Here is a 15,569-nt window from a genome sequence, read left to right as displayed (position 1 = left end):
ATGACAATTGCTTATTTTTACAAATTTATTTCAATTTTATTTAAAACGTTGCTATTATGAATAACTTTATAAGCCTTCCATTAGTCATTAATGATATCAAACTTATTTTTTAATGTAATTCTATTAATTTATCTATTATTTTTTTAATTCTATTGTAATTCTATTAATTCTATTAATATTCAATAAATATGATAATTAAAAAAAATTAATTAAAAATTAATTTAAAAAATTAATTAGAAATTTAAAATTTGTTTTGTGGATCAATGAAAGAATACTATATAGGGGAGAGACAAAGAGAAAGAAAGGAGAGAAAGGGAGAGAGTGAGTGAGAGTAAGGAGGAGAAAAAGAGAAAGGAAAGAAACGAGGGAGAGAGGGGGAGAGAAAGACAAACGGAAAATGAAAAATAATAGGCGGAAAAGAACATTAACAGGGAGCTATTTTGAACGTCTGCAATCCCTTCCGTGGCTATAGATTGGCTGGATTAGACAGGACTATAAGAGCTCCGATGAACGAGTAACTGGTATCAGTTCTCGACTCTTTCTTTGAGCAAGGACAGCTCCTATTCTCTAGGCGCTTGACTACACTGTTAAGTAAGTATAGAAATTCCTTATTACTAATTTCAAGAAATCTCTCCTGTGTGTTTGTGATTAGCTCGGAAATAACATAAAAGCCGAAACAAATATTGGTGCAAAAGTAATTTTTTTAAATGAAAAATTTTTTTGTCCAAAATTAAAATAGTAAAATAGTAAAATAGTAAAATAGTAAACGTAAATAGAGAATTAAAACTTTAAACGTAGTTAATAAATTTTTGAAATTTAAACGTAGTTAATAACGTAAGAAATAATCTTTTCGTTTTTAATTGTGATTTTTAAGCGCAGTATTATTTGGTAAAATGCAGTTTTCTTAATTTTTAAATATAATGAGTAATGCTTAATGTTAATTTTTAATAAAAGTTTATTTAAAAAAAATTATTTAAAATTTTTTATATTTCATAATCAAGAAACTTTATAAAACTTACTAATCAAAATATTAATGTACTAATAATCAAAATATCAACATCTAACGGAAATATAATTATAATTTCGATGCAATATTTATAATTAAACATTCGACGCGTTTGCACATAAATATATCTTATCTGTTTACGTGAAAATTATCTTTTCTTGTATCCACCACGCCATAAACTGCATTCTACCTCGAAATCGATTCGAAAACGGAGGTGTATGGAGGATTTTAACACACTCTTTAAATTTTGATGGATATATTTTCGTGACATAATTGACACATTTTTCTTATATTAATATTTATTTTCTTATATTTTTTACACTCTCTCTAATGTTCATTCTTTTTTTTACAATTTCATATACAATAAATAATGCTTTAGTTTTTAATAAAAGTACTCTGGTTTCCCTTCAAAACACGAATAAATCTTTCGCCTTTTTTTTTTTAATAAACGTAGTTGGAATTAGGTACAATTTTGCTTTTTGTTTGATAAATTACGAGTGAAACATAATTTTTTATTTATATCTTTAAAAATTTTGTGTATATGTATTACTTCATATAAATACTGTATATTCAGACATATTACATGTACACTATATATTCAGATATATATTTTGTTACGTATCATCAAATTTAAAACATGCAGATAAATGTAGAACTTAGTCGGTGTGTGCGCGCATGTGTGTGTGTGTGTGTGTGTGTGTGTGTGTGTGTGTGTGTGTGTGTGTTGCTGCATGAGAGAGAGAAAGAGAAAGAGAAATAATTTGTAAAAAAATTAGAGTTCTTTCTTTTAAAAAATAAAATTTTTTCTAACGCTTTAATTTCGCATACTTGCTCTATGCTATTGAGATGCATAGATTTTTAATTTATGCAAAATATGTCGATCTTCGTAATATAGAAATATACACTTTGTTACAAGGACGAAAAAATAAAAAATGATAGCATTGACATAGATACACGCAAATACGTACTCATAATTTATAGAGAGAGAGAGAGAGAGAGAGAGAGAGAGAGAGAGAGAGAGAGAGAGAGATAGAGAGGGGGGGGGGAGAGAATTCACTGAATTAAACTTTCTATAAAAGTATAATTTAATTGTACACTCGTGAGTAATATTTCTGTAATATCTTTAAATTTATATTGACAAACATAAGAAATAGACATATAAAATTCACTCTACAGTCTATATACGTGTATGTTTATAATTGGATTTTAAGTTACATATAATTAGAATAAATTTAAATTCTCATCATGGTTACTAACAGCTTCAATTATAATTTTGTGTTCTATGGTTATATACATTTGCATTGATAGACTTGGATCTTATATGAGATAAGTGGTACAAGTGACGTATGTGAGTGCTTTTCAGAGCGAGACGAAACCGGGTATACGATTTTAAGCGATCTCGATGCATAGTTGCGACACTTGGAAAGGTGGTATATGCGTCACAAGTGTGTGTCACAAGTTAGTACAATATACAAATTCGAGTTTTGTTCGAAGTTGTTGCTCGTTCAATTATTATACAACAAGCGCAAATGCTTTGTACATGCTGACTTAGACTAATCGATTTCAGTATATGCAATTACGCCTTTTGACATAAAAAGAAATTAAGTTGAAAAAATTAACTTTTTTGTATTTTATCTTGTCGATTAACTATTACATAATTACGATCATGGATAAAGTCTTGATTATTAAAAAGACTATTACTTAATGATAAGTAAAAGTTAGAATATTTATAAATTTATTTAATACTTGTTCCACAAATATATTAAAAATATTTCTAAGAAAGAATATTTACAAAGTAAATTGTTGGCATAGTGATCACTTTTTCGATTTTTATGTATCGCTTTCTCCGATCACTCGATCTATTCAGCACTTTGCGGCGCATTCAATTATTATATAACACTGAATACCGTATCATTGTCACGAATAGTTCTCTTTTTTTTCACATCTAAATCGATTCGAAGCAATCAATCAAGCTTATCGTGCAATCATGCACGTCGTTGACAAAACTCGGAAGAAATTTTCATTGTCAAAAAACAAGTATTATGAAGAAAAACCAATTATGAAACCAAACCAACATAAACAGTATCTGAAACCGCCGCCGCGTTTTGTGATTTCTAAAGATTTTGATATAATATAATTATATTTTATTTTTGAGGAAGAAAAGATAAGTCTCTTTAAAGAAATAATTATCTTTTATTAAATAAAAATATATGTAAAATTCAAAATTGAATATTTACATAAAATTTGTTTAAAAAAGGTTAAAGAAAGTTATAAAAGTGCCAATTTTTGCTCCAAGAGTAGCAAGTAAAAACGTATGCTTTTTTTAGTTCGTGTGTTGCAGAATTTGATATTAATCTTAAAAAAATTTTGGTTTGCTACTTGCTACAAATATAGAATCCTCTCTTATATCTCTGTTTTAAGATTAATTCATGATTATACTTTAACCAAATATATTATTTTTTAAACCAAATTTTATCCAAACTTAGAAGTAGCTGAAAGAATATTTTTAATTATTCCAGTAAAGTAGCTTCATATGAAAAAAGTTTTAGTAAATCGAAGTTAATAAAAAGTTATTTAAAATAATCACAAAAAGATCAAGAAAAATATGATTCAATAAAAATTCTTTCAATTGAAAATGAAATATATATATATAAGAACATAGATTTTGATATATTAATTGATAATTTCACAATTATTAAAATAGAAAAAATATTATGATTTTAGTAATTATATTTTTTAGTAATTATATTTTTTAACTATATTTTGTTTATTATAACATATATGTAAATCTGTATGTTTATAATGTATAATTTCTCTTTTTTATGCACATGATTATATTAAATTAATATTAATATGTTATTATTAATTAATATTATTTTTTATTATATTTTACATAAAGAAAAATTTTTTATTAAGAGACGGATTTTTTCTTTTGCTTTGGGCGCCGAAATATTTAATTCCTGCTTTTGTAATCTGCTTCTACATTACAAAAATCAATAAAACAGACGACCGCATATTTATGATCGCATTAATAGATTCATATGCTTTAACTTTTTATTCTAACAAATTAAAATTTATTTAAGGTCAGCATCAGATTCTGCAAAAACCGCAAAAATATAACCGCTTTCATTTGCTTTCAGAAGCAAAAATTGATATTTTTTTAAACAACCTTTCCTTTTTACATACATTTCCTAATAAAAATAAACATCGGAGCGTAAATTAGATGTAATGGAAGAATAACAGAAGAAGAGTAACAGAAATGAAACTTTTAGGAGGCAAAAATTGGAACATCAAAATATAAAGAAAGTAAATGCTTCTTTAACATTTCATTGTTCCAATTTTCGCCTTCTAAAAGTTTCGTTTACACTTCTATTACTCTCCCATTACATTCAACTTACGCTCAGATTTTTATTTTCATCAGGATTTGTAGTTATGCGCACGCATGACTGGTTTTAAATTAGATCTACTGATACTCTTGATTTCTTTTACATGCAATGTCTCGTAATATTTGTAATTGAAACTTGATTTCGAATATCGTGGTTGAGTTAACAATCTCGTATACATGAGATAAAATAGTACTAACAGATAGTTTTGCTGGATTTGCAAGCAAAAAGTATTATTTGTGAATTATTTAAGTATATCTATTATTTTATATATATATATATATATATATATATATATATATATACAGTAATAATAGAATTAAATAAACAATTCTACTTTCGTAGTCGTAACACAAAAACAATTTAATATAAATGTAAAACAAAGCCACACAAAAGTACTTGTAATGTTTATGTTACATAGGAAATAATATATGTTGCAAAAACGAAATCCATTTATTTGTGTTATATAAACTAATTTAATAGACTTCAATGTTAAATACAATGTTAAATAACTATAATGATAAATAAAATAGAACATAATTGTATCATATACACTTATTCTTTTTAAAGAAAAATTAATAAAAATTATTGTGAATTAAATTTTTTGTTGTTCTTTTACAGATATTAATCACGATAAAAATTTAACGTTGCAACATGAAGATTCTATTGATATTTTTGGCTTACGTGACTCTTGTATACTGCGCCAAAGCTAAAAAACAGATTCTTGATCAAGAAGTGATCGATGATTATGAATTTCGGTATACACCAGATGCACCCGATTTAGGCTTGATTGAATCAAATTCTCATTATGTCGAAGCTGCTCCTGTCATAGCAGTCGCCGCAAGTGGTCATCGTTCGAGTCATCTTGTGCAACCTGGTTACAGTGTGGGTGGTCCTTTGGCCAGTATAGCTAGAGGTTAGATATGTTTTTTATGTCAACTCACTAATTACTTTTTCCTTTTTCTCGTTGTGATAAAAACTGTAATAAATAATAATAATACAAAAAAAACACAAGCATAAAAAAAAGAACTCTTTTTTAAATTTTAGATATTATATGTGTCTTGATTGCAGGAGCTGCTGATCAGGCTAAAACACAATTAAATCAGCAACCATCGGCTGCTGGACAGGCAGCATATGTAGCCAAGAACACTCTGGCTCAAGCGGCAGCACAATCCGCAGCGACAGCCGCTGCAGCTTTGGCCGGCAAACAAATTATTGTAATGGGTCTAGAACAACAATCAAGGGATGCATATGTTGCAGTGGATGGTGAAAAGCAACAATTGCAACAAGCTCAACGGGCAGCCACGGCAGCAAAAAATGCAGCGCAACAGGCGATGCATCAAGTGCAGGTGATTACCACGGCATTGAACGCTGCTCAGGCAACTGCCGAACATGCTACACAAGCTGCATCTGAGGCTGCAGCTGAATTGGCGGCGCAAACGACGATGGTGGGCCAGGCTAAAGCACGTGCTGAAACGATCGCCGAACAGCTCGCAGCAGCACGTTTGGACTTCGAGACGACACAGGCAGCAGCGCAAAAAGCTGCCAACGCTGCTCAAACTGCACAAAGCAATGCCGCGGCCGCAGCCGCACATGCGGCTCAAACCGCAGCTGCGACTGCAGCAGCAAATCACCAAGCCTCTTTGCACGATGACGAGTCGTTCGGTTTGGTGAACGCCCTACCTCTAGATGCCTATGATTATAAGAGTTTTCATCTTTGAAAGAGATAGATAGAGAGTGAGAGGGAGGGAGAGGGAGAGAAGAAAGGAAAGGAAAGGAGAAGAGGAGAGGGGAGAGAGAGAGAGAGAGAGAGAGAGAGAGAGAGAGAGAGAGAGAGACTCGATCATGACTCACAAACCACGTTCATGTTTTCTCCCTTCGCAAGAATACTTGCCGGCAACACAGAGCGAAATAGCGCTCTGGCCATCTTTTTTCTATTCTATGAGACTCGACGACTATACGTCACTACGTTGACGTGCCAGATTGCACAATAAAATATTGTTGCCATTCTGAATACTTTCTTTGTATGTATTTTTATTCTTTTCCTTTCTCCAAAAAAAATATCTAATTTCATTCTTTGATCATTTTGATTTTCTGATGATTATAATCATATATAACAATTATCTGACAAATTTGAAAGTAATTCTTTTATATATATATTAAATCGCACACAAATGTTTGTAGATCGGTTTATTTAATGTTGACAATGAATGAGCTTTGGTAAATTAAGTAAGTACAAACTTATCTGTTTAAAAAAGGCGCTAAGGTGCTACATGTTACTCAAAAAAAGCTTTATAAAATTAAAAAATAAAATCCAAGTTACTATTTTTATTAATTTATATAGGATGAGATCTAAGTGATATGTATTTTTGTAATGTTACAAAATTGCGTTAGCGATTCAAATAATATGTATTAACTTTACAAAATGTACTACCTTCTTTAAAAATTTATTTTTCTAAAAAAAGGTAAAAAAGGTATCAATTATAGATATACGTCAAATAAAAAACTGTTGTATCAAATTAAAAATTAAATCTTAAATTATAATATCTTTATTTTAAAAATATTCCTTATTATTCCTCGAAAAATACAGATGATCATCATTTTGACATTTTTACAGCTTCAAAAATATTCTTATTGAATATCTTTTCAAGCAATAACAATTTTAATTCTTCGTCAAAAATTATTTGAAAAAACTATTGTACCAAGAATATAATCTATGTGGTATCTATTACCAATATGTATATTAAGTGATATCTGCTATCTTTAATTTTTATACAATGAAACGTTTAAGTATATATATATATTTTTATATTTCTATTGAAGAATCTTTCAATCCTCTAATTCTTCTTAAAAGAAATTATTATAATTTTCAGCACATTAATATCTCTTTAATAGAATGCCTGATTGAGCATCAAATTATTAAATTGCTTGTCAATTTAATTTTTGATATTACAATAGTTATTATGACATTATTATATGATATTATTATAATTGCATTTTTAAGTCCGAAAAATCAATTGGCGCGCAGCTCAAATAACTATATATGTAGTATATAAATTCACATAGAAATTATTTAAGTATCTAAGATTCAATTTTGACTATTATACTAGTTGTGTATTCACATTATACGGCGGATCTTAATAAATTGTTTATCATTATTATATCACGATTTATTCAAAGACATTTTTTCTTCCAACTAAAGTAGTAGTTATTTAATTCTTCTTTGAAACATTATATGATATTCTCCTCCAAAAAATATTCCTCCGAAGATTCCGGAGTATGGTAACGCAATTTTGTGATATAATATTTTGATTATTGGTGCGTACACGAGCAGCAGCATGTGCAGCATGTTTCATTCGTACCGACATTATAATCAAGCTGTAACAAAAAAACTACGTAAATATAAGTATACATATATAAAAAATGTGCATATTTTTTTTATATTCATAATTTGTAGATGTAGACAGGACTCGCATTTGATAAAACTAGCACTACATCAATTTTTCAACGCTACGACTTTATCAACAGTCGATAATGTGATACGTAGTTTGCATTATTCTGTAAAATTGATATTGGTGTCACTAATGTACGGGAGCTTCAAAGTTCAAAGCGTCTGAAAAAGGCAAAGATGACCGCTCAGGTCTCTTTCTTCTCAGACATTATTGACGTAAAACAAGAGTAATGACACAAATAGCGTTGATAGTGCGCTTCCCAAATGTATTTGTGATTTTTGCGGAGTATAGAAAGTGCAAAATGCAGAGAATGCCTACGTTCAATATTGGCTGTGTTTTTGAACGCATCCGATCATGCACCGCTATAGCACCTCTTGCATTAGAGCACTCTTACTCCAAAACTTCCAACATTCTGGCTAAAGTAAACATGAACAAAGGCCTATATTCATAGATGATTCTTATATTTAAGATCTTTAAATATAGTCATCATGAACCAAGAAAAAGTGCAGCTAGAGTGACGGATTTTATCGATATCGATAAAAGATTTTTATTTATTTTTAATTCCAAACAAAATATATATTATATCAAAAAAACATTACATACATTAAATAAAATATTACGTACATTAAGTAAATGATTAAGTTACATACATTTCTATCTCTATTAAATTCTATATCTCGCATGATCCGAGGTTAAATGTACAATCAAATCGTATTTTTCCTGCCATTTCTCTTGTAAACTTCAAAATCATAATTTGAAGATATGATATTCTTATACATTATGCAAATATGGGAAAGTACTTTTTATTTGGATGTATACTAAAATTCATTTTTATATGTATGAAAAATAATCTACGTGGTAACAAAAAACTGTAACTTACAATTTTTTTTTTAGATTTTCATACAGGTTTGTACTTTCCCAAAGCTATTTGTGTTTTTTTCTTTTATTCTGGAGAAGGATTTTTTATTCTGTATATAAGAGGAAAACAAAATGATCGGAAAAATATGGAAAGATAGTTCCATCGGTAACTCAGTTCATTACTTAAGACGGTCTTAAAGTAAGACTCGGCTATGAACATTGGTCATAAACATAATAATGACGACGACGTATCTTAAAAGTTTTACATCGGGACTTTGCGTTAAAAGAAATACTATATGTTGAAATTAATTACGCAAATAGTTATCAATATTTTAGAAAAAATTCAGAGAATTTCTGCATCTGTTTTTGTAAATATAATATACTTTGTACAATTGTAATTATAAATTTTATACACGATTTCGTTATAATTTTATTCACATTGTTCTATCGGGCGCTTTTATGTAAAAGAATTTTATGTAACAAAAAAGAAAAATTAAAATTAAAAGATCATATCTGGATTTTAATTATATTCTCCAAACGTTTTTTAAACGCTTTCATTTTATAAATAATATATTTTTTTAAACGCTTTCATTTTATAAATAATATATGTCTTCAAGAAATAACATTTAACTAGCTATATCGGATGTGTATGAGAGAAAATATGTTTATTATTCACACCAACATTGTTGCGATGAAACCGTATCCCATGTAGATCTCCAAGAGACGTAAAGAAATCTTAAGAATCTTAAGAATCTTAAGAACATTCCCAGCAAGATCTGGGATAAAGTGTGTTGTATGGAATAAATTAATATAATATATGCTCAATCTTTTATTAATGTATTTAAAAAGTATAGCATACCTAGATATTAAATCCTATTCTTACGTTATTTAAACGGATATTTTTCGCAAATTATAAACGTATTTAAAAAAATATTTATTTATTTAGAACATTATACTATCTTTATACATATTATAAACGTATGAAATTTTACTATTACATGAATTATTTTTTAATGTATAAAATATATTTCGTATTATATGTATATAGTAAAATACGTAATAAAAATGACTATTATAAACACATATCACATTATCATATATCACATTATCATATAAAAACATTTATCCCATACTACTATGTTTGTGTGTGTGTGTGTGTGTGTGTGTGTGTGTGTGTGTGTGTGTGTGTGTGTGTGTGCGTGTGCGTGCGTGTGCGTGCGCGTGCGTGCTTGCGTGCGTGTGTGCGTGCATGCATGCGTGCGTGAGTGGGTGCGTGCGCGCACTATATATCTATATCAGTTATATATCATTCTTCCATTTAATGTTAATTTAAATATGTACAAACCAATCCTGTTCTTATTGGAAAAACAAAAAACATAAAGTCAGACTCATTGCACACAAAAAAAACTAAAGTAATAAGGGAATCAACATATTTGATTGGTTATTGCTTACATTATGATCTTATGACCTCTTCTGTAATTGACCAATTCGCTTACTGCTTACATTTTATTGCTTTACGGTTTTCTATATATTTCTGGCTTAACACTTTCTATCTTTTAAATAAAATTAATATGTAAAAACATAAACCTTTCTCTTTATTGATCTTAATAGTATCAAAATGTTATCTACGTTTTTCTGTAGTAACAATAGAAAATATCTGAAAAGTAATTGAAAGGTTATTTTTTGAGTAACTCAAAAGTTACTTTTTTAGAGTTAATAACTTGTAATGATAACTACCTACTTAAAAAAAACAATTGTAAATGTAACTAATTACTAAGTAACTTTCCCAACTCTGTTAAATATGTAATTTTGCAATAAAAACGTAAAGCTTTTGTTTTTCCGAAATATAGAATTTGCTTTTCCTTTATATTTCTGACTTGTTTGTCATTAACATATTATTCTAAAAAAAAGAATTGTAAGACAAAATTTCTTATGTCATTTTGTATATTGCACCGAGTTGCATCAATCTCGACACAATTCCAACGACAACCTATGATTTGTTCAAATTTATGTTTCATCATATGCAATTAGTCGAGGGCGATGTGTTCTTCTCTTGAGGGTGACAATGGAAGGGGTTCTCGTATTACGCGTGATTTAGACTTTCTCTTTCCCTATGTGACATAATGTCTCGTATACCTACCTAGCACAGTCTCACAGTGGAAACTGGTCCAGTTTCGTTCATATTCAAACTCAGTGCGGTCATGTCGGGAAATCGCAGTAATATCTCTGTACTTCTATTCGCCACTATGGCAGCCCTCCATTCGGTGATTGTACAGGTAAGTCCTGGTTTTTATTCGACAGAAAGTTTTACTATGTAAAAAAGTGCTTTTTATTACATTCATAGCTTATATGTTATGAATTATATATTATAATGAATTATATTATAATGAACGAATTAGCCCTAAAATCTAATTAATATCTTGCTTGTATTATATATTTTCTTAACATAATTATGATATGTATCATAAACGATAATAACTGAGAATTGTATTATTTACGAGATTACATTTTATCGAGGATTTATAAAATAAATATTTTATAAGAATTTGCTGAAATTGCTGAATTGCATAATAAGCATTTTTTTTTTAAAGAAGCATAAGTCTATGATTTATAAAAACTGAATTGCCTCTCTCTCTCTCTCTTTTTTTACCTACAAAAATAAATCATTAAATATAAAGTAGATATTTTTTTCGAAAAAAACATGATTTAATTAATTTTAATAAATAATTAAAATTTTATTGCAATGACATATTTATATTATGCACGACATATATGTGTGTGTGTGTGTATGTATATCTGTGTGTGAAACACACACATACACACACACACACACACACACTTTTTACACATACACATATTCTATGCACATATGCGTACACATTGCACTGTGCTACGTACTTGTGAAATATATATTGATACTTAATTCTGTTTGGAATTAAAGTCACATTGAATTTGTTTACTTTGTAATATAATGCATAAAGAGATGGAATAAAGAAACGTCCTTGACTTTGAAATTGAGGCAACGTTACACTCTGCTGGACTTGAAACTTTCTCTAAATTGTAAAAGCGAGTTATGATTTGGTAATTGAAAGAGATCATTTTTTCACAATATTATAAAAATATTTACGATGATCCATTACTTCGTTTAAAGAGCTTATATTTTAAAAGTTTTTTGTTAAATATGTTTATAATAATATTTCTAGCAATCTATCTAATAAATGAACTTATTATAATGCTTTATTTTTCTAATGATATATTTGTCAATTTTTAGGGACGAATAATAGTAGATGATTATTTTGATGCATATCAAAATTTTCAACCTGTAGTGGGATTTCATCAACCTATTGTCGTGAAAGAAGAACCGAAAAAAGATCAAGACTTTAGCAAAATTCCTGGAATCCCGGGAATAGATTATCCTCTTTATCACACAGTGCCACCTACAAGTTTTTCTTGCGCACATGTTCCAGTCGTACCAGGAATGTACGCAAACGTAGAAACTGGTTGTCAGGTATATATTAACGATATTTATTTATTTTTAATATTTCATGCTAATTGTTTCTAATAAGAGCTCTTACTTTTATGAAAGTAATCGGAATGAATTATTTTAATACGAAAAATTTTTATTATGGATGATAAGAAAGAAATTATATAAACATGTAATAAGTTAAATTCGATTGAGCTGAAATATCAATTAAGAACATGCATATAACTTAAGTGTATTTGCAGCTTTGGAAAGTACAACAACTGTTATTTATGAAATGAATGACACAAGTATATGTATGAAATATTAAAAAAAGTATTACGAGGACTTCAACAGTGAAAACAGAAAGGCACAGAAGTGTAAGCGCGTTATTCAATAATGTACGATTGATTTCAGCAAAAAAAAGCATTATCATATTTATATTCTATCCGTATAAAAAATTGATGTGGAAATTTAGATGTGTAATCTCTATAAAAGTGATAACGATATTCAACAAAATGAAATAAGATTTAAAAAATACTAAAAATATCGGTATTCAAGGCCAATACCAATAATATATTTGTAATGAACTGAAGTTCTCCATGCAGTATTACGCTTTCCGTGTCGTGTTTTATCGTAGAAAACGATGGAGCTGCTCGGAAAGCAAGGTAAAATCATTCCAACGATTTTAACCGCGCGCAACGTGAGCTGTGCGCGGACAAAGTAGAGCGGATTTATTATGTAAGAGAACGGACTGGTATTATTAAAACCTCAAGGCAACGCGGGAGATCGCGGTAAGAACCGATCTCGCTTTAGTGAAAGATATAACTCTGAGGGAGAACAGTCTTGGCAAATTGTTATTATCATAATTGAGCTTGATTCAGCCCCTCTCGGTGTTGAGATACGATGAATGTAATTTTGTCTCCTTGTGTTTTCAATAACTTTCGTAATTTCAACAAATATATCTTTTCTCATCATTTATTTACACTGAAAAGATTAGCTGAATATGACAAAGCATTTTTAATTGGCTGTAGCTAATTTTTGGTTGCAACACCAATTAAAAATGCTATGCCATCTAAATTGCTGTAGCAGCTAATCTTTTCTTTCAGTGTATAATATTCGTGTTCGAGTCACCTAAAATATTTATAGCGTCGTATAAATATAGTAGTTTAAAATACCACTTATTCTTTCATGAACAATAAAGCGCAATGACATAAATGATGTTACGTGACTCAAATGCCTCGTCATGCATCGCAACTTGATTTCCAGAACGCGCGCTAAACTTTCTTTTTCGAGAATGTCATTTGCTTCCTTTATATTTCCTTAAACCTGACGTCTTTCCTACCGTTTCACGTCGTTCCTATTATTTTCAGTAAACTTGCACAACGAGTTTCGCATTAATTCCTTAACTACGACATTTATGTAATAGAAAAACATTATATTAGTCTTATTTTATCAGTTTGCATCAGTGCGTGATTTTTTTATTTTATATTATTTATACAGAAGTTCAGTTGTTTAAAATGGCTCTTAAATAGAATTCTATATACGACTAATTATGTACTATTTAATTTATGTGTATACGTTTTTTATGTATACATATATCCCAAGCAAAACAATAAGTCATTATGATATCAAAATGATGTCAAAATGACTCCAAAATGATCACTAAAAGACATTTTTCAATCATTTCCGATTCATTTTAATGTCATTTGGATGTATCGTGATTTGTTGTTGGGTATATAATATACAGGGTGAATCAGAATCGTTGATCCAACTTTTATTTTATGAGAAAATTATCAACTTCATACCTAATTGAATTATAACGTGTGTAGTCAATTATTTTCTCATAGGGTAAAAAGCTGATTCAGCGACTCTGATTTACCCTGTATATGTAATATATAATATTATTACAGGCATATCACATTTGCCATGACGGGCGTGAAGGGCATCAGGGTGCCTCTTTTTTATGCACTAATGGAACGCTTTTTAATCAAAACGAATTTGCATGTGACTGGTGGTACAATGTTAATTGCGCCGATGCACCAGCTCTTTATAGGTAAAGTTTCTTTTTTTCGAATAATCCCAACAGAGACGCGTCCACAAAATGTGTAAATATGTGAAAACATTTTATAATGATTTAGTGAATTGTTAATTTATCAATATAATTTAATCTATAAGTAACTTTGCTGATTTAGTGCTACATTTGCAGGCTAAATGAAGACCCGTTGAAGAATCCGTACGTACCACAGGAGACAAAAGACGCGATTCGAAAGAGATTGAAGATCGTCGTACTTTAAATGTGTGTAAAATTAGCTGTAATACAGCTGATTAATTTAATCTACATTATTTTCATATAAAATTTATTTATAATATTTGTTCGTGTGTCTCTTGTTCAGATTAGTAATAAAAAAACTAATGAATTATACGAATATTAATATATTTTTCATGTACAATTAACAATGTTAGTTGTTCCTCCATAGCATGATTAATTTCCTAAATTTAATCCTCAATTTTCTACTGATTAACTTGTAAAAATTTACATTTCTGTCAAGAGCATTCAATCCATTACATTCGTCGAGGAATATGAAGGTGAGTATTAAGATAGTGAAAGGCATAGAGAGAATTTGAAATATACTAAGAGAAGTATTTCATGAGTGAAATTGACATATGAAATTAATTAATGTCTTTTCTATTTTCCGTACAAATTCACTCTCTCTTTTTATATTTCAATATGTAATTTCAATTTTATATAAAATATAGCAATTCAATGAAAAGAATAAATTGACGCAATAGTATACTGTCATAATAAATAAAATTGAGAAGCTAAAACGCTAATATATTTATGTTTATGAAAGGATTAATATAATAACTTTACCAGAGAAATTATAGTTAAATTATGAGACACCTGATATATCGGGTAATTAAAGTTGTTGTAATGTTTTATTGCATTCACTTAGATATGATGTTAATATGCAATTTTAATGTTTTAATTATCGCATCTTATAAAATCTTGACAGAGAGTTTCTGTCTTCCGCATTTATTTATACGACGTCAGTGATAGATTCGAAAGTCTTGATGCACACACATAAATATTCAATTGTCATTAATTACCTAGCGAGAAGGATGAAAGTCGTAGATACCGATCTAATACAATCATTGCTTTTAGAGAGAGTATCTATTGTTGGTAAACTCAGTGCATGAATATTCTCGTTTTTATAAAAAAAAGTAAATAATTATAAAAAGTAAATAATTAATAATCAAAGAACATGGTCAAAATAGAAAGTAACGGTTTTAACATTAAAACTTATAGAACTCGTTTTTAAATAACATACCTCTCCCTTACTCATATTTTGTCCTTTCTAAAGTATAATGAGTATGACATAAATCTTGACAAAAATCTTGTTACGTAT

General features: G+C 29.0%; 2 protein-coding genes across 3 annotated transcripts; both read left to right on the top strand.

The window, feature by feature from the left end:
* The first annotated feature begins 537 nt into the window (after nucleotides 1-537).
* LOC108688694 (late embryogenesis abundant protein, group 3-like) lies at nucleotides 538-6,405 on the top strand. Of its 2 annotated transcripts, none has more exons than XM_018195039.1 (3): nucleotides 538-591; nucleotides 5,011-5,305; nucleotides 5,461-6,405. In XM_018195039.1, the coding sequence occupies exons 2-3, from the start codon at nucleotides 5,044-5,046 to the stop codon at nucleotides 6,108-6,110; spliced, it is 912 nt and encodes a 303-aa protein (XP_018050528.1). In that variant the 5' UTR covers nucleotides 538-591; nucleotides 5,011-5,043; the 3' UTR covers nucleotides 6,111-6,405. The 2 variants fall into 2 exon arrangements, with proteins under 2 accessions (XP_018050528.1, XP_018050529.1); XM_018195040.1 differs by lacking the exon at nucleotides 538-591 and adding an exon at nucleotides 2,388-2,464.
* Nucleotides 6,406-10,873: 4,468 nt separating this feature from the next.
* On the top strand, nucleotides 10,874-14,584 carry LOC108688734. The gene is made up of 4 exons (XM_018195094.1): nucleotides 10,874-10,975; nucleotides 11,971-12,207; nucleotides 14,073-14,215; nucleotides 14,369-14,584. The coding sequence occupies exons 1-4, from the start codon at nucleotides 10,901-10,903 to the stop codon at nucleotides 14,454-14,456; spliced, it is 543 nt and encodes a 180-aa protein (XP_018050583.1). The 5' UTR covers nucleotides 10,874-10,900; the 3' UTR covers nucleotides 14,457-14,584.
* Nucleotides 14,585-15,569: the final 985 nt, after the last annotated feature.

This window comes from Atta colombica, unplaced genomic scaffold (genome assembly GCF_001594045.1).
Source record: "Atta colombica isolate Treedump-2 unplaced genomic scaffold, Acol1.0 scaffold238, whole genome shotgun sequence".
Taxonomy (NCBI): domain Eukaryota; kingdom Metazoa; phylum Arthropoda; class Insecta; order Hymenoptera; family Formicidae; genus Atta; species Atta colombica.
The sequence above is the reverse complement of the archived record's forward strand: the minus strand, read 5'-3'. Positions and strand labels throughout refer to the sequence as shown.